At 45.7% G+C, this 19,507-nt stretch overlaps 1 protein-coding gene and 1 long non-coding RNA gene across 2 annotated transcripts; both read left to right on the top strand.

Moving 5' to 3' along the window:
- The first annotated feature begins 657 nt into the window (after window positions 1-657).
- LOC309678420 lies at window positions 658-4,201 on the top strand. The gene is made up of 3 exons (XR_014269750.1): window positions 658-694; window positions 3,221-3,300; window positions 4,168-4,201. It is a non-coding gene; the product is annotated as an uncharacterized lncRNA (long non-coding RNA).
- Window positions 4,202-7,363: 3,162 nt separating this feature from the next.
- LOC309678766 (T-box-containing protein TBX6L) lies at window positions 7,364-18,037 on the top strand (the record flags this gene model as incomplete). Its single annotated transcript, XM_082491916.1, has 9 exons — window positions 7,364-7,387; window positions 11,882-12,066; window positions 13,050-13,152; window positions 13,247-13,411; window positions 13,760-13,906; window positions 14,414-14,484; window positions 15,662-15,753; window positions 16,486-16,678; window positions 17,332-18,037. The coding sequence occupies 9 exons, from the start codon at window positions 7,364-7,366 to the stop codon at window positions 17,756-17,758; spliced, it is 1,407 nt and encodes a 468-aa protein (XP_082348042.1). The 3' UTR covers window positions 17,759-18,037.
- Window positions 18,038-19,507: the final 1,470 nt, after the last annotated feature.

Below are 19,507 nucleotides of genomic sequence, written 5' to 3'. Positions count from 1 at the left end.
GAGCTGAGACTTGGAGGGGGGAAAAGGCCATTCAGCACCTCTAGAGCCATAAGAGCCAGGCCATAAACATTTCACAATCTGCTGGGGAGGGGGAGGGAGCCGTGGGTCTGTGATCCTGCCTGGAGTTTGTATCCTGCACGACTGCAACAAAGAATGAGTATGAGGGATTTGCTAATAAGAGAAGAATGGTGGAAAAAATCTAGACAGAGCAGGGATTGCAGGAAAAAGTGGCAACTGTGATTGATTATGTCCATTCATGTACGTTCATGACAGCCTCATCCCACTGCAGACTTGAGGAATCCATGAAATCTGACAGGTGCTTTTTTTCTGTTATCGGTGATGTTGAAGGCTGCTTCTTACCTGAATATTGTTACTGTGGACACCGGTATCATTTTGCTGACAGGTGGAGAATGTGTTGGGTGAGAAAAAGTATGTCTCAGAGTTTATCCAAGGACTTTCTGCTTAAAATGAATACCAATTTCCAGTTCTTTGTTTCTTACAGATTATGTATGTCCCATCATAATGCTCTATATCAGCTTTCGAAAACTGTCTTGCAGGATGTACTGCGTGGATCTGTCTTGGCATTCATTTTGGTTTTATGGGAGAACCTGTAAATAGCTCAGCTCAGACGCTTCAGATTAATTAGACATCCTGTGGGTCGGATCCCTTCTTCCTGTGAGATGTATGCACAGTTGTATGTATCCTATGGCTGTATAACTCTTTATATTTCTTTTTTAGAGAAATGATAAATTGTAACATAAAAGGGGAGGAAAAAAAGGCGGTAATAAAATCTTAGTAAAATGAAACATGATTTACTGTAGAATGCTCTGAATCAAAATCTGCTAAGTATGGTTTAATTGAGCTGTTCTCTCATGCTTTCTGGTAATGTTAAGTATCTTCTCAAAAAGTTCTTGAGAGTCAACAGTGATGTTGGAGGAGTGAAGCTCTACTCAGCTCTGTAGAGCTCCAGACAGTTTTTCTTTTTAAATTCCAAGATCTTTAAATCTTAGCAATTTTCTTTTGCTCTTTGAAGATAGTTCCTTTGATCAGGAATTATACTGTTTATTGATTTCCTGTTTTGATTAGAACCTTACTGTGATGAACAGTGTATGGACATTTCCTTATGAAACTGATAGGATAAATCTGTGTTGCAAAACAAAGTAACTAGCAAACTGACTTGCATGACTGAAGTCTGCCTTTTTACCTGCTGGTTTCATGGCTTTACAAATGCTTGCACACTGACAAAAGTAGTCTTTTGCAGAAACCAAAGTAGCATGACAGTGTGTCTGCATTCGCGAAAGTCCAAAAAGTTCAGATACAAGCTTCAGGGTTCGGACGGCTGCTTTTTCCTGAAAAGATCAGCCTTTTAACTGAGATTGCTGAAGCAGTGTCAGCTGCCCTTCCATTCAGCAAAATCTATTCTGCTCAGGATTTTTTTCTGGGTTCAATTCACGGTTCAGTAAAGTGCCAGCAATTTTTAAGCTCTGGATGATGCTTCTCTTTGCATATGAGCGTGTGTGCGCGTGTGTATAAATATAAAAGTATTTATGTACGGATGCTAAGCCAGAGCTGTTTGCTGCCTATTTCCTTTAAGGCTGATCCTTTATGGCTCCTGCTGGGGACCGGTGTGCTGGGGCAGGGTTGCGGTGTCCCCGGGTGCGGGGAGGAAGAGAGCCTTGCCCAGTACCGAAGGGGACGGGCAGCGCTTGCAGCCTGGTGCTGGGTGGCCCTGCCCTGCTCTGTGTTGCAAAGCTGTTGATGCTGCTGTAAAGTCCTTTCAGTATGTACTTTTTGTGGATTTGAGTGGGACAGAGTGCTGAGCTGTGTCTGGAAAACACAATGGGTTGACAGGAAAACAGTGCACCTAACATCAGGAGTCTGTGAAAACTTGAAAGGGCTCTAGACAGAAATATTTTGCATTTGACTCTGGACTGTAGCCTTTAAGGGCAAACTCAGCCTTCGGTGTTAAGTGGCTGCTAAGTGTTTCCCTTCTTGTCTCAATGCTAACTAACTGCTGGGAGAAGGGTGCATATTCCAGGAGGGCTGGGGAGGGCGGATATGATAACGGGGAGACAGAAGAGCATCCTCTCTTCTTTAGTTTGAGAGCACAGCTTTGTGGCCAGATGCCTCAATCCACAAACCTGCAAGAGGAAAAGCCTTGTGTTAAACTTAGGTTGTACAACTTTTCATTTACATAAGCCACTTTCACAGGTTCCCTTCCAAAACAGATACAGCCTTCTTCAGGGTGGGCGCAGGCATGTGGCCAGTCCCCGGTCCCCGCAGCACACTGTGCCTCTGCCCTGGGATCCTGTTGGGAATTAGCGTTGAGCTGTTACCAACAGGCCCTCTCCAACCTACTGTTTTGTTTTGCCAAATGTCATTTTTTGCACAGGGAAGATTCGGGGGTGATACAATTTGGGGCTCAGCATGGGATTTTCAGCCCTACAGAGGTCTGCCTTCTGCAGGGCCAGGGTAGGAATGCCTGTGTGGCAATGCACATACGTGTAACATGCCAGAAGACACCAGACAACTTGTCCCAGGAAAGCAATCAAACCCAAGCGTGAAAAAGCGGGGGGAAGCCATTTCCCACCATCAGAAGAAAGTGCTGTGCTGTGCTGTGTGAGCTGCTGTAAGGAGCTGGGAAGGAACCGTTCCCTGTGCTACCGCACGAGAGGGAATTATAGGTAGTACTTCCTCAGAGGATCTCAGAACACTTTGCAAGCTTTTACCATTCCTTTAGCTGCCCACAGAGACTCGCTCATACAGCTGCCCAAATTCCGGCAGTGCCCACAGCATCGGAGCTCAGTCACTTTGTCCCGACCAACCCCGCTCTGCTCACTCGGTCAGCTCAGTGCTGTCCGAGGCGTTGCACTTGTATTTCCTCTTTTTCTGTATGAGATGTCGGTCACTAACAAGGATGAGGAGTCACGTGCTTGGAGGCTGGCACAGCTGTAGGAGCAATAGTTCCATCAGGCTTTCTCTCTGGAAAAACACTTCTTTTCCCCATGGCCCAGCGTGCACAATCAGGCCCCGTCTGCTCTGCAAGGAGAGCTGAGCCTGTATTTAAGGTGCAGATCTGTGCATTCCGAAGCTGTCTGGAGAGTCTGAGGCCACTTCATGTTTTTAATTAAGTATGAAAATAAGTAGCTATCGGTGTAGGGCTATCTATTTATTTTGGTTTGGGTCCTGTTAATGACACACTGTCCTTCCATGTTTTCAGTATTCATCCTGTGCAGATGGCAGAGTATCCTTCATAAAGAGTTGCCAAGATGCTCTGGGACTGTGGCCTTCATGTGCCAGGTGGGAATCTCTAAATGAGCGGCATTTAATGGCAGTAAGACTATCTTCATGTTTCGGAGGAGAGTCTCTCTTAAATGCAGTTTACACTTCTCCATGTTATTTTTTCTCACTTGTGCAAACTCAGGCAGACAACACTGTTTCACTTACACCCAGTTTTATTAAAGCTGATATGATATGCCCCATCCCTGGAGGTGTTCAAGCCCAGGTTGGACAGGGCTTTGAGCAGCCTGGTCTAGCAGAAAGTGTCCCTGCCCATGGCAGGAGGTTGGAACTAGATGATCTTTAAGGTCTCTTCCAACTCTAACCATTCTATGATTCTGTGATTCTATAACACTTTCTCACAACCATGTGCACAGAGGGAAGCCTGCGGGGGTTGGATTGCTGGCTAACGCATTGGAGTGCTGCTCCAAGACCAGCTCTTTCAAAAGATCGTTATTACTAATTTGGATTTCTATTGCATTTCAGCAATTTCCCAGACAGTAACTTTATGCCTCATACTTGAGCTTGGTCTCGGAGCAGAATACTGTCCTGGAAGTTCTGCCTGGACAGAGCAGGGGAGGTTTAGATTGGGTATTAGGAAAAATTTCTTCACCGAAAAGCTTATCGAGGATTGAAACAGGATGCCCAGGGAAGTGGTTGAGTTGCCATCCCTGGAGGTATTTAAAAGACGTGTAGATGTGGTGCTGAGGGACATGGTTTAGCGGTAACTTGGCAGTGCTAGGTTAACGGTTGGACTTGATGATCTTAAAATCATTTTGGTTGGAAGAGACCTTTATGATTCTATGATCCTGCGCAGCCACTCGCAGACTCAGATCCTGCTAGCCAAAGCCTCCTGCTAGCTGACACACGTAATCTGTTCTCCCGCAGTCTGAGAGCCCTAGTCGCCAGCCAGAGATGGCAAGATGATCACCCCGTCTGGGAGAGCTCCCAGTTCAGAAGGTAGGAATGGGGGATGGTATGGGTGCAGAGCAGTTCCCTACAGGGCCCGGTTGAGTGTTAAGGGTTAAAGCTTCACATGTGGGAGAGGTGCCAGAAAACATTTGCCTGACTACAAAACCCAGAGGGGAATGTTTCTTTCTAATCACCTCCTCAAAGAGATGCAAAGCAAAAGCTCCTGGTCTCTGCTTTTGTCATCACACATCCCCTCCCTTCTGCGCTGCCCTACCTTCAGCCTAGCGGGAGAGCCTACTGTTAGAGCTGGGCACAGCAGGATTTTTACCTGCTGCTGGGAATGAGCTTGGAGCAGAGCTGTGTATGTCACTGACTTACACACGTCAGATCCACTATCTCTCCCGTCCCTTTCTGCCCTCCCAGCCTCCAATTTGCCAGTGAATTGTTAGACACCAGCACATTCGCTCTGACTTCCCCGCAAACTGCCTGAGGGTGCTCTATGGACAGACAGAAAGAGGGTAATGTGCTAAATTCCCCCTTTGCTAGTAATGAATTTCCTGAGGATTGCTCCTGTTAGCCACTTTTTTTTTCCTTCACTTTTAAAACCTTTCCAGTGCAACTAGAGGGGCTGGGAGAAAGCTAGTTGTTAACTAGTCATGGGTAATTAATGACTCCACCTTCCCCATCAATCAGCTGGGAAAAGCCAAAAGGTTTTGAGTACTTGCAGCAAATGTGCGTTCTCTAGACATGCTGATACACAGTGTGCAAATGAAGTGGCAGCAGGAGACCATCTCATACCCTTTCATGGAGGAAGCAGTAAGTCATGATACACATCCCACGCTCTTGTCAGGTGAAGAGTCTGAAATTCCCAGTGCTGCTGCTGCTGTTGTGCAGTTTCGTACTGTGTGGGATGTTGATCCATCTTGCTGCTAGCTTGAATATGACCCAATTTTTGTTCTATTTTTCCTTTTCAGATTCTGATTATGGTTGTCTTTTCTGCTTTCTACAATTAAAATACTAACATTAGAAAAGTGACATGGAGGGGGCAGTTTTGATGCTGGCTTTCCTTTTTGTAGCAGAACAGAAATGCATTTCTGCATTCTGTTTTGTTTGGGTCTGGTAGTGGCTGTGCAAGTACAAGCAGAGATTTGATCTTATTACCATTTTCAGCTGATCTTTTTCCTTCTGATTTATTTTTCCACATAGGTAATAAATAAAGTTGAGCTACAAGTTGATGTTGCTCCACCATATGAGTGTCTCCTCCTCAGAGGTACTGAGAGTCCTCAGTTCTGGATGTCCCCAAGTTAGTTGAAGGAAAAGAGCCTGTGGTCTTCTGTATTATCCAGTAGTTTTAAAGAGATGTCAAGAAGGCTGGATGTGGTCCTTCAAAGGTGCTAGAACCCAATGGACCATCTTCTGCTTCAAAATCCTCTTCAGAACTTCTCGAACTCTCCAACCTCTTTCTTTTAAACCTTCTTCCTTGCCACACTAAGCATTGGCTTTTCTCTCCCTGCCTAGTACTGGGATGCCTAAAATTAAATATGCTATTGAAAAAGAGCCGGTCCCGTCTCTGATTAAACTCCGTTGTCCTCTTTGCATGTCCTTGCTTTGCCTGCTCCAGAAGGCATAAAAGGAGAACTCTTGGGATGTTGTTTGGTTACAGAAACTGACCAAATAAATTCAGAACGTGTTTTGCATGTCAGACTAAAAATCAGATGTCCCAATTACATCACTGACAAAATAAAAAAAAATAATGTTTATTTCATTGGGAGCAAAACTAGACTGTGAATCAACTGTAGCCTTGCAGCAACGCTCTTTGAAAGGAACAGAGCTCCTGAATTTGCTGTGCGGGATCCAACACTGGCCCATTGAGAGTGATATCCTGCTTTTGACCTTTTTTTGAACATCTTTGACCTTTAAATGTTAGTATAGCCTTTTCTGTACATGAATGTGTAGAAGTCCCTTCTTCACCAAGGTGCAGTGGGTGTTTTGTGCCCTGAAGCATGAGACTTGATTGCTGTCTCTTAGCACTTGTAAGCTCTTGTAAGTACAAAAGCTAATGGTCACACTTGCAGAATAAACTAATTAAGGGAAAATGCTCAAGCCCTTCAGTTTCTGCTCAGCCTTCCCTTCCGTAAGAGCAGTGCCTTGAACGAGGCCTAAAACCGGTGCCCGACATCGTGAGACTCTTGGATCACTTGCACTAGCCCTGGAAGGTGCCAGCCGAAGGAGTTTGCCAGTAAAATGATGTGCTGGCATAGCTGTGTCATTCAACAGTTGCAACTTTCACTCATGAAGCTCAGCTGAAAGGATGCTGCATGTAGAGCAGCCTTGGTTCTGCGCTTCAGAGCAGATGTGATGCAGCGGTGAGCACCCTGCCGTAGAAAAACAGCGCAGTAGGAGAATGAACTGCGCAGTCAGAGGCTGTGAATGCAGAGATTGGGTAGGTAAGTAATGTTGTATTACCAAATATGTTTCTATTAGTGGAGAAGACATCTGTTGGTGAATGAACGCTTTGCTGCAGCATCCCAGTTGTGAGGGCAAACTTTACCACAGCCTACTAATCACCCACTGGGGGAGGAACAAGCGCGATGCAGTACTGATTCTGATACCAGAAATCAAGAGTAAAGTGATTCTGTGCTCTGGAGATAAAAGTTATATCAAATCCTTGGATTAGCCAGAAGCAAATTTTTCCTGATTGCTGTTTAAAGATTTTTTTATTTATTTTGTAGGCAAGTCTTCAACTGATGTTTTTAGTCTTCTCTCTATTTGTTTAAAAGTGTGTTAGCAGTAAATCAAGGTGCATTTCCCCTGTAGGGTTTCCTGTATGTCAAAGCCATGTTAATTCTCTTTGATTTTCTTCCCTTAGCCCCAGCCATTGCTGTAGATCCTTCCTCTCTTTGTCCCGTTGGACATCAAAGGATTGCAAGGGGACAGCCCTGGCGAGAAGCTCCTCCCTGCTCATTAGCCTCCATAAAACAGGAACTCACCTTGGCTAGCTGCGCTTGGAGACCCATCCTCATCCCAGTCACTCTTGACACTGGATCTCAGAAGGAAAGACTTTTGCTTACTTCAGGAAATCAGACCTGCTTTTGAACTGGACTATTTTGGCTTCCCTTGTAAGAACTCTGGTGGCTGTCTCGGCTGTGCGAGCTCCTAGACTCCACAGTACATGGAAAAATGCAAGCTTTACCAGGTAAGTAAAGGGCTCCCTCCTTTTCCTTATTGCACGGTAAGATCCTCAACTTGTGCCAAGACAGTACAATCATTTTAGAAAGACAAGTGCTCCTGACGGATTAGCAGCATTTATAGTAATGTGTGTGTGGCTGGAAAGGATTTCTAAAATGGGGGGGGGGGGGGCGGGCTGTAGGAGCAGATGCAAAATTGTGGGTTTGAGTGTTCTTTGTGAGCCTTGAAAGATCTTTTGTAAGGTAGCAAAGGTTTACTCACAATTGAGCCCGAAACTCCCTTATCCGTATCACCTTAAGCAGTGCGATCTTTCACTGAAGACTCGTGGTGTTATTTGTATATTGTCTGCAAAGTACCCTGAGTTCCTTCAGGTTGAAGGCCACAGAAGGTTTGGAAATATTTGTTATGTTGCTAATAATAGTTCTAATACAAACTAGCTGCGGTTTTTTTTGTTTTTTCGCTGCCCTTTGAAAGTATAAACCCCAAGCAGGCATACCCCACGTCTACCAGGTTCATGCTCAAACACAGGAATTTTGCAATTTCCTTAGGGTTTTATGTGTTTCTTCATCAGTCCATCTCATAACATGCTGCTAACCTCTTCTGTGTGGGCCGTGCTCAGATTGGGCACAGTGACACAGAGGCGTTGGGAAACGGAGGGCTGGTCCAGAGGCGCTGCGTTTGTCAGTATAACCGAGCCCGAAATTTAGTCTTGGGTTTTACTCTACATCGGAAGGAAACAACTATTTGCCTAGTTTAGGTATGCAGTTCATAGGTGGACGATAGAGGTGGCTGGGTATTCTCAGCTTCTTTTCTCTACCTCTGCAATGTGTTGTTTCATTCGTAAGCAAACTGCATGTGCAATGACTCAGATCATTTTCACTTTCACCCTTGTTTTGGCCTTTGTATAAAGCAATCCATACTGTATTGCTCTGATTCATACTGATTTCTGCCACTTCAAGAGAATTTTGACTTGAAAAGCAAAAGAGCAACAATGAAAAAATCACATACTGTATTACGGTATTTTATCATGTTAAAGATTCCAACTACTGCAGAAGTCACCTCATTTTCTTATTGAATTGGAATATTCCAGGTGTTGACTGGGTGCATTTGAGAGGCAAAGTCATTGCATTTGTAGAAATACCATACTTTAATTATTGTCAAAAAGCTTTCTGGTTCTGAGAAATGAGGTTCCCTCCAGAGCATCGGGGTGTTTCTGCTGACGTTTATAAGATCAGAAAACATGGGTGTTTTTTTTTCGTTGTTGGCAAGATTAATTTCTCAGATAGCTTTAAATATTGACATGCGTTTCTTCCCTGTGGACACTGGGTAGGTGTTAGCGTTGGACTTCTTCACTCAGAAGATAACAGCAACAAATGTAATGATAACTGACTTTAGTAAAGGCTAGAAGCGTACCTTTTGCCTTGTTGGAGTTTCCCCAGTATTGCAAACCCTGTCCCATACTTTATAGGAAGTCTGCAACAGATTTTCTGGCATCATAACATTGTCTCAGTAATTGACAATTAATTGAGGGACTGCTTTAGGTGAGTGGATTATGCTCCAGCATCTTCTATGCAAAGATCTTATCCCCCCCCCGCTAAGCATTACTGAATTGACTCTCATTTCTCTTTCTCTCCTTTCCATCTCCAAGATAGGAGAGCCTGTTCTGTACAGCGTATTCTAGATACAGAAACCGAAAACCAAACTCCTCTTATTTATGTAAGGACTTTAAAATCAAGCATGGAATAAATTGAAGATCTCTTAATTTTCAGTGCCTTTATCATGGCAGCTCTCTTTCTTTTCAACCTCATCTTGGCATAAATAACATGTTTTAAAATGCGCAACATGCAGTGTTACCACCACAGTGGTAATAATAATGACTACTTTTAAAATAACTTGGAACTAAAATTCTTGGAAGATATTTAAATCTTTTTCAAATAATACTTGAAATAAAAAATAAGTTACGTAGAAGAGGAAACAATAGAAGTACGGATCTAACATTTTCAGTTGAGTGCTTGGACACCCTGCCGCAAACCATTTTGTGCTGTAGTTCCAACATGCCGGCGTCTTTGTGGGGGATATGTGGGTGTGAGTCTTGGCATTAGTTACACAGGCACAAACTAGGACTGAATTTGAAGCACCTTGCAAGACAGCCTTTGGCTCTGCAGAGGAAATCCAAAGTGGGTACTACAAATGGATCCACCACTGCAGAATCCCGCTGAAGTCGGTTGCACACAACTGTGTAGTCAGCTGTGTGGCTCCATTAGCAAGCTCGTACCATTCCTGGGGTCCAGATCCCCACGCAAACCGTTAATGCCCTGTTTTTTAGCCTCAGACTGTGCACACAAAACCTGCAGGGTGAAAGACTTTAACTAAATTTTAAAATCTTTGCTGCAGTGTTTGTTGTGTGCGCAGCTCTTTTTCCCTGTCTCCTGCAGCATCTCGCTCATACAGGTGCATTGTGGACTCATGCTGTTAAAAAACGGTTTATAACATCTGCCTTTGATTTTTAATTCAGTATTGAACTCCTTTCACTTCAATTCCTCTTGATTTCTTTGCAAGCCTCCCCTCAATAAGGACTCCTGAGATCTGACTTCTTGTAGTCTCATTTAATGGCATTGGAATTTGCTTACAAAAATGTTAATTGTAAAATTCATTTGGGGAAGGAGTGAGCATCTGTCTAGCTAATCAAAATCTGTTTGCGTCTATTTGTGAGTGGATGACTCCTGTGGGAAATCAGCCCAATTTTATTGTAACTCCTTTTGATACATGTGCTGCACTGAGCTACTGAATGCATCGTCTTATGGCAGCTTTCATGTCTTTGCAAGAGGATATGGGGGAAGCTTTAGTAAGAAGATGTTAACAGGCTAATCTTAGTGCGCAAACTAGGTGTCACTTCTTAGCCAGTTCATTAATGTTGGATCAAAGCAGAAAAAAGGGTTGAGGATATTTTTTTAAAATGCCTGAAGACCTTTACAAACTGATAAAGTTACGTTTAAATGATTTTTACTTCCTAATACTGTGGGAAGAACCCCTTAGACTCACATTGGGTTGTTTTTGTAGAAAGATGTAGCTTTCTGGTAAAAGCTGATTTCTCTGGAAATAGTTGTCTACTTTTCGTGCTTGTTCTTTTGAAGACTTTATTCAGGAAAGCAGTGACAAGGTGGAAATTCCCTTATTTCTGATATTCTCTGAATAAGACCTGATCAAGCTGAGAGGCATAAAAATCTCCCCTGTAAACAAAGCCATGCGTGGCTGATAACGTGTCACCCAGCAGAAGTGGCCTGCTGGCACGGGGCAATAGCTACCCCCCGAGTCGAGCAGGCTTATCAATACCTCCTTCAGACCGCAGGGCGGTGTTAGTAAAGTCTTACTGGATATGAAATCAGGCCACCAGTAGCTATACCAGGTCACAATTTTGATCTAAAATGGAACATTTTTTTTTTTGCCTGGGCTTTTCAGTATGGCAGCAGCAATCTTGTGTGTGTTACAATATAGTTAAGAGCGTCTATAGGAGGATTTTAATCCAAACAGCTTTACAGAAGTGGTGGGTGCCATCAACACCAAAGACAGGTCCTCCAGGATAGTTTCCTGTTCTTCTTCCCCAGGACCATAGTTAGTCCTCTGCCTGTAATAGTAAGTGCAGGCGTATCGCAGGCAGCTCCTCTGATGTGCCATGGTGTGTTACTGAAGAGGCACCTTCTGCCGCCGTCACAGGCTCCTCTGTCATCTCCATCTCCAAGTCCAGTTCAGACCAGCCATCCTCTTTTCAGAATATTCCGTGGTCTGGCTCTGTCACCTCCCTTTCTTGCCTTCACCTACATTTGGGTCTCCTGTCTGTCCCTTCTTTGTCCCCTGAAGAGATTTTTCACCTCTGCTACCACCTACCTGTTGTTTTCTCCCATTACCCATTGGTACACTCAAAACCTTTCCAGTCCTTTCAGCTTTCATTTTATTCTCTTACTAAAGTGTTTTGTGTAACTGGGATCATACCAGAACAGGAATGAAAGTGGATGGTGGCTACCTGCCAGTGTGAGTTCTGGAACAAAGGAAGTCAGGTTGAGTTTGTACAACACACAAGAAAGAACTTAACAGCTAAAAAGAAACCTTTTGGAAAAGCCTTTATGCCTTCTGAGCTAAGTAACAAAAAAAAACTTTGAAGGAAAATAATAGAATTTCTTTCAGAGGTGTATTGTGGCACAGACTCCCTAGTTCTCGGCAGCTCCTGGGACCTTCATGGGTGAAATCACAGCATTCGGCTTCCTGAGCTGAACCAGCGCTGTGCACTGCACGGTGGTTTGGGGCTGAGATGTACCGTGGCCAGATGGGAGGAGTGATGGCCAGATGTACGGACCCCGTCTGTTACAACAGCGTGTGAAATGCAGTAGCTCCCTGTGCTGGAGGGAGCTGGCACTGGAGGGTACCGGGAGGTGCTGTGTCTCAGGGCCCTGTCTCAGAGCAGCAGAGGCTGCTTCATGCCAGCTGCCCTCCTGCCTGTTAGCAGGAGTTACGGTTAAAAGTTACTGTTTTCTCTCTCCTGGCAGACATGAAAGCGCCGTGTGAGGCACTTCCTTCCCCCAGCCTGGAGCCCTACCCTCAGAGCTCCATTGTGGTCACCCTGGAGGACATGGGTCTCTGGATGAAGTTTCATCAGATCGGAACTGAGATGATCATCACCAAATCCGGCAGGTCAGGAGAGCAGGACAGCTGCCAACACCCACACTTCTCTAAGCTGTTATCAAAATCTCTGAGTGTTCATTTTTTGAATGGTGGCCCTTAAACTAGTTTTTTTGGCCAATTATGCACATCTCCCTGCCTCTGGCAGAAGAATTGCACTTTCAGGATGTCCTAGAAGTCCAAACTGTGAAGTGCAAAAGGTCACTGTGGGGCCGACGTGCTGAGAAAACTCTTATCTCAGCACTTAACACTGATGTTCTTCCTGCCCTGCGAGGTTGCTCTGGAAGGTTGCCCTGGGTTTCCTTTGCCTTGGCCACAGGCACCAGCAGTCGAGCGGTAAATACCTGGGTTTGAGTCTGCATTTGCAGACAAGAACATGGCGTAGAATAGTAATGATCTGTGCGTGCAGACTACTCTGAAGCTTAAATGAGTCATGCATTGTGGAGCTTGCAGTGAAAGAATACGAAATTGTAATGTATTATGTCAAAGCTGCTGTGAGCTGAAATAATCCCTTTGGGTAGGGAGGTAGGTGTCAAAGCTTTTTTGCAGAGTCAGCAGATGAAAGTGGTGGCAGGGAGTGCTGGAACGAAAAGCTAGATGTGCTCTTAGATGAGAGCACATTTTCTACCCACGCTAGAAAACACTCTAATCTATCCTCCAGGTCTGCGATAGCTGCAGAAGACTGGGAACTACGTGCAAATTCCAAATATTTTCTTTTAAGTTTCCCACTGCTGCATTACAGAAATCGGAAGAACAAAAGCAGTAACAGTGTTAGGCCATCAGTGACTGCTGCCCCATTAGTGCCCATTCCACCTAAGCCCATAAGGTTAGACAATACATCAGTAAAATGGTAAAAAGGTTCAATAGCTGTCCTGTAGAAATACTGCTACCAGAACATTGCACTCGAGTGAGTAAACATGACCTGCTGCTTGTTGATTAGACAATATCCACTTTATAGAGAAATCCTTATACTGTATATTTAACTTCTCTTTCAGACGAATGTTTCCACAGTGCAAAATCAAAGTCTCTGGCTTAATCCCATATGCCAAGTACCTCATGCTGGTAGATTTTGTGCCAATGGATAACTTCAGGTACAAGGTAAGTACTTTAAATAATAGAAGTTATGCTGTCCTTCCATCTTTGTTTGAAATAGCTTTTTTTAAGCTCTAGATTTCTGTCTTTCCCTTCACAGTGGAATAAAGATCAGTGGGAAGTTGCTGGAAAAGCAGAGCCCCAGCTCCCTTGTCGCACCTACGTCCACCCAGATTCCCCAGCTCCTGGAAGCCACTGGATGAAAGAACCCGTCTCCTTCCAAAAACTGAAGCTCACCAACAACACTCTGGATCAACATGGGCATGTAGGTTGTAGCTGGTCTTTGTGCTGTGCTCTCATGGAATTTATTGCAGGTGGATGTTAAGGGAAATAAGTGAGATTTGTGAGAAATTGGATCATGTGGAAATTAAAACACATCCAAGTATCCTCTCTTCCTTCTGCAACCCAGCCCAGCTCTTGTGCTCTCTTAACTACCTGCGAGGGAAGATTTTAGTCTCTACTGTCACCATAGAGGCATGGTGGAGACACCAGTCCCAGCCCGAGCATCCCTAGTTTGAAATGGACATCTGTGGAGTCTCCACAGGAGACTCTGCAGAGTGTGTTGACAGTGGTTGCACATGGAAACTTTCTCCTTTGTCTGTCTCTGTGCTAGATCATCCTCCACTCCATGCACCGTTACAAGCCTCGCTTCCACATTGTGCAGGCAGATGACCTCTTCAGTGTCCGCTGGAGCATCTTCCAAGTCTTCAGCTTCCCTGAGACTGTCTTCACTTCTGTTACTGCCTACCAGAATGAGCAGGTACAGTGTGCAAGTACTGCTTTTGGACACATTCCTAAATACTCTGTCTTTAGAAATCTTGCAGAGGAAACCTTCTGCTTCTAAGCTAGTCACCCTGGGCGCCTGTGATGGACAGTGGAAAGAAATAGGCACATTATGGTTCCTGTGGGAAACGTCTACTCTGGGATGAGATGAATCATGCATCTTAATTGTATTAAGTGCACTGTCAGTGATTAACAGAACCCTAAATGCAGTTAAAACTATGAGCAGAAGTTCAGATAGTAGATACTGACCCTGTATATTTCTCTAGCTAGATGGATCCCACCCAGATTCCTGCTGACCCTGGCAAAGTCACTTCTCTCTGTATGTCAGTTCCTAATCAATAACAGGAGCTGCTGGGAGAGCTCAGATACTGTGGCAATGGCATGCCCAAAACCCTCAGACAAGCTGTCCTGAGGTGAAGGTCTTGAAACAGTAAAGAACCCAACCAGTCACCATGTTACTGAATCTTGTTCCTTTTATTTTAAGATTACAAAGCTCAAGATTGACAACAATCCATTTGCTAAAGGTTTCCGTGAACACGGGAAGAACACTCGAAGGTAAACTGTTTTTTCATCTCTCTTTAATAAACTGGAGTTCACTTGTGAATTTTACCCAAGGTCATTGAGCAAAACAATACCAGCCAGTTCTGCGGAGCCTGCTGCGTTGTGCACCCTGCATTTGTCTGTGTCTGGGTACGATGTCCCTGTGCAGCCTCCTCCCAAGAGACTTGGGGAGTGGGAGGGGATACAAGATTTCCTACAGACATGTGGGAGGTGGGACAAATATGAGACCTGCATTCCCTTGCAAGTCGGAGCTAGGCTGGAGTCTGACATGTAAATAGCAGTGATAACAGGAGACCACAGTAGATCATTGTGTCTCTTTGAGATCAACTTGATTCTGACACTTGGAGGCTCCCTTGTCTCCTTTCCCTGTGTGTGGAAAAGCATCTCTTCCAACAGGAGATTTTGCTGCAAGAGGGAAGATGGATACCAATACCAGCAAGATCTTCTGTCTGGTCTGAGGGCAGCCAGTGGATGAGACTTTAAAAAAAAAAAAAAAAAAAACCAGCTTAAATGCAACCATAAATTGGCAATAGAGAGGGAAAAAAGGTTTTTTTCCAAGCAGAAAATGTTAGGAAAATATCTGAGATTTTGTTTTGTGTTATTTTATGCCTGAAAAAAAAATCTCATTTCCTGATGAAAAAGGCCAAAACTGACTCTTTTTTACTTAAACTTAGAAAATATCATGGATTTTCTTTTTCCTCCTAATAGGATAATTTCTGACTAAGCTTAGATTCATTTTCCGTTTAGGAAAAAGCTGCTTTCAAGCGAAAGACCCATCCTACTGTATATTATGTATATCCAACATCAGACTACACTTAGAAACTTGGTGCCAAAGCCTCCAGTGCTGAGTTTCCGTGTTGATTGTGCCTTTTGTACCAACATGAAGTGGGCAACCCCTTGACCGATTTATCCCCAGTCTCCTGCAGGGCAAGGGCTCTTGCTGGAAGCGCACACCGATGGCAGGCGGCATGGCTAGCCCTGTAATATGACCATGGCAAGCGTATTGCCTGAGGACCCATCAGGGTGCTTTGCTAGGAGATGTGTAAGTCACAGAATGTCAGAGAGGTTCATCCTACCTTTTTGTCTTCCAGGGCTTGTCCAGCATCCCTTGCGTATTTATCTGGCCAAAAAGTTTACATACAAGCTACCCCCATGTCTTGTTTCTTTCCAGGGAAGGACGAGCCAAATGCCAGAAGCCGAGTCCAGCCAAGGGCCAGAAGAGGAAGCTACCCGAGGAAAAGGAGTCCAGTGCTGAGGAACGTGGTAATATTGATGACAGCAAACCCAGAGTTGCTTCCAAACAGTGCCCAGGCCACAGGAAGGAAAAGAAGCAGTAACATAGCCCCTGTCTGGGGAGAGTGGCCTGGGTGGAGTGCCTAAAAGTGCACTGTGTATGCCTTGGAGTCTCTGACTCTCTGGGCATGATCCACAGGAGCCAGCTCGCAAGGTGCTTGTCATTACTGACTACTCATCAGCTCTCCCACCAGCCTCCCAGCCTGGCCATGCTTTGTGACCATATATGATCGTCAGCACTGCTTTCATAACATTTCTCTTCAATAGTGATATGAGCTTGCAGTATCACCTGTTGCTTTCTTCTTGGTTGTCGTCAGTGCAGTTGTGCCAGCAATGCTGTTTGTGCAGCTGGGTTGTGGTGCAGACGGGGGAACTGATGCCATTTACAAAAAGAAAATTACTCTTTCTGTTAGGTTGTGTTTAAGCTTGATCATTCCTTGCTCCAGTTCACAGTGCTGCTTGCGGTAGCACAACTAAGGAGAGAGGACAGGGCAGGACCAAACACCGCAGCATAAGGGCAGAAAAAAGCTGCAAAGGGCTAGTCCCTTAAGGCGGTATGACTGCAGAAGAGGTATCAGTGTGTTTTCCTTCCACCATCCTGTGATTAATGCAGCTGCCAGTAGACCATTGTGAGCTCTGGCTCTCTCTTCTCCCTTCTAATTTTTTTTCCATTCTTTCCTTCTGTTCCCCACTGTGAGTCAGATTTTGAGAAAGATGAGAATGCAGATGTGAAGGAAGAGAGTAATCCCATCGTGGTCAGCAGTGGATACCCCTTCTGGGTCTCGGAGCAGAATGGCAGCCATGCCTTTCCTGCAGCATCGCCAGTGCCAGCTGACCAGAGGGACGGTCTGGCCAGAGAGCAGCAAGTGCCTACGCCGTCCTACCAGACATATCGGTGAGTCCCACCTCCCAGTGCTCATGTCCAAAGCCACCCTTGAACTGATGGGATTTCTCCTCTTCTACTGGATATTTACTAAGAAAAACAGCCAGGGGGAGGGAGGAAGGATGCCTTTCTGTTGGATAGCGTACCTGGGTGGTAGGTGCTAGATTAGCATGGAGATAGCTCCACAACAAAGCCTTTCTGTGTTACTTCAAATCCACTGATTCTGGGCATACTCGCGTCTTAGGAGTTCTCTTTATTTCCCTGTCCTGAAATGCTCTCCCAGCCAGCTCTGTGTACTGCAGAGCTTGCCTGTCCTTTGAAGGAAGCATGTTGGAGGAGTGGCAGGACTACAGTGATTTTTTTTTTCCCCTTATCATTGCTCCTTATCGTTGCAAATTCAGGCATGAGCTACAGTGAGCCTGGGCTAGAACTGAACCAGAACTAGAGTAGTCTGGGCTTACCTTCTTGGGCATTTAGTTTTTCTGTGTGAGTGACAGCGAGGCTTGGACTAAAATCCACACTAACAGTAAGATGAAGCAGTAGGCAGGGGGAAGAGGGCATGCTAAGAGCTTGCCCTGCCTTTCCCCGGGGAATCTGTGTGGGTTTTCAGTGGCTTTCCGCTGCGGTAGGTTTGACTCACACTTCTCTCTGCCCTCGGGGCTCAGGTTCCACGAAGCAGGGGACAGCCAGCAGCTTCCCACCCGCGATGCTGTGGCCTTGAATGAGTTCCGGGCAAGGTGCCACCCCTTGGATCTCGCCACGGTGCCCGACCACGACTCCAAACAGCTCCCAGAGGGCTTCACCAACCTGCCTCCACTTCCCCCCCCTCTGCCTCCTCCCCAGGACTACGCAGGAGTGGTGAACATGGCTCTAGACTCTGTCGGGAAACCCGGGGCCCGAGCACCCATGTACAGTCCCTACGGCACCGAGCAAGGCCTCGGCCAGTGGATGGTGCCTTCCCACAGCCAGTACAGGGCAATGAGCTACTCGGCCTTCTCCACAGAGTACAATACACAGGGGGCTCCTGGACATGCCCATGGGACCATGGCAGAGTGGAGCCAGTACCCTCTGTTCCCATATGCCTGCTGGTGAACGGGGAAGACCCTTCCCAATGAAAAGACTGAAAGACAATTGTAAATGAGATGATATTTGCTCTGGAGTGTTGATCTTGAAGCCTTGTCTACACTAGGCGAAGAGGCATTGCTGCAAGCAGTAGCATGGGACACCTTCACTTCCTTGTCTCCTTGCACAACAACCCTCACTGTATTTCACAAGCAATGGCTAAACTGGTGGCCGTCCTGGCCATATCACTGTGGATCTGGCTGAATCAATGTGTTTTGCAGTGCTTTTCTTCCCAGCAGGAGTAGGAAACCACAGGAGCTGCAAGAGCTGTATTTAAAGAGCTGTCGAACTCTCAGTCCCAGGCTGCTTGCGTCTTGCGTTTGGTAGTTTCCAAAATCCTTTCCTCCCAGGACTCATGCAAAGAGACAGGGGCCGAGGAGTTTCAGTAAGACGTCCAGGTGGCCAAGAAGCTGTAGAGAATTATTGCAAGATCAGCAAAACAAGCTATCCTGGTGCCTCCTTGAGCAGTTTCCTCACTTAGTATAGTCAAACTAAAGCTAGAGTCTTGCCTTTCTTCCAGCAGCATACAAGAGTAAAATACACAGCAACGCCTGTGTGTCTGGAGCACAGCAGTGGGTAGAGTTTGTCCCATGCAGGAGAAGCGGCAGCAAGGCTGAGCGTTGTGTCTGCCTGTCCCCCGTGCCCATCCCTCTTCTGTCACCCCTAGATTCGAGGTTAGTGAAACACTCTTCTGTGGTGGTGGTGGAGGGAGGTTGTTCACAGAATGTGGGGGGCTGCTCCGGGGGTGCCCAAAGGCCAGTGGTTGTCAGAAACAGGGCTATGAACAGCAGCGCTGGCTGTGTCACTCTGACCTCTTCCTTTTGAGGGAAAGGAAATCTTTCACTGTGAACTTCTTCCTTCTTCCACCCTGTGCCACCCCCGGAGAATATAATTTATAGTTGTGGTTACTGTGCTACACTCTGAGCGAGCTTTGTCAATAGGCAGTTCTCACCAGCCTGGCATTGCTCATCGGGCATATACTTTAATTCATACCCTGTAGGCACGGAGCTGCGTGCTGCATTGCTGGGGAGCTCAGCACCTCCCAGGCTGGTTGGCGAAGTCAACTTGCGGCTGTTTGGAAATCTGTAGGGATCTGCTTCCATGTTTAGTTGTCAGAGCAGTTTCACCTCCTTTACCTCTGTGGTCCCATTGTGGGGAGGAGCTGTTTTGTCGGGCTGCACACTGCCTTGCAAAGAGGATTTCTTTTTATCTTCGTGTTAGAAGGGGGAAGCATCTCTGTTTGCCCAAGTGGCAGAATGGCCCTGGCAATGGGGTCTTGTTTGAGACAGGCTCTTTGCTTCTCAGGGAGGACAGACGTGTTCCTAGGTGTCATTTAGGGAATGTTTTCTTGTAACACTTTAAATTAACTGCTGTGTGGCCTGTAGGCATCAGTAGGCAGTGAGGTGTGTCACTTAGTGTGTATGCCAGATGGTTTTCTCTGTGTGTGCGCATGTGTGTGTAGCAAGATGTTGTCTATGAACAGACCTGGGTGGGTTTGTGATCATCGGTGCGTTAGGACCAGTGTGCAGGTGCAGTGGGAAGGGCTGTGCGCTGGTCTGTTTGGGTACCGGGTCAGCACTGTGCATGGCATAGCATAGAGATGTCAAACCGTGTTTATTATGGTTAAAATGACTTTGAAAAATAGCCCTACAAATCCGTGAAACTACAACTACAATGACTACTTCCTTATTTAAATAGTATATTGGTATATTGCTAACT

The sequence above is a fragment of the Vanellus vanellus genome (genome assembly GCF_965231255.1).
Source record: "Vanellus vanellus genome assembly, chromosome: 16".
NCBI classification, from domain to species: Eukaryota; Metazoa; Chordata; class Aves; order Charadriiformes; family Charadriidae; genus Vanellus; species Vanellus vanellus.
This window is presented reverse-complemented; position numbering and strand designations above follow the sequence as displayed.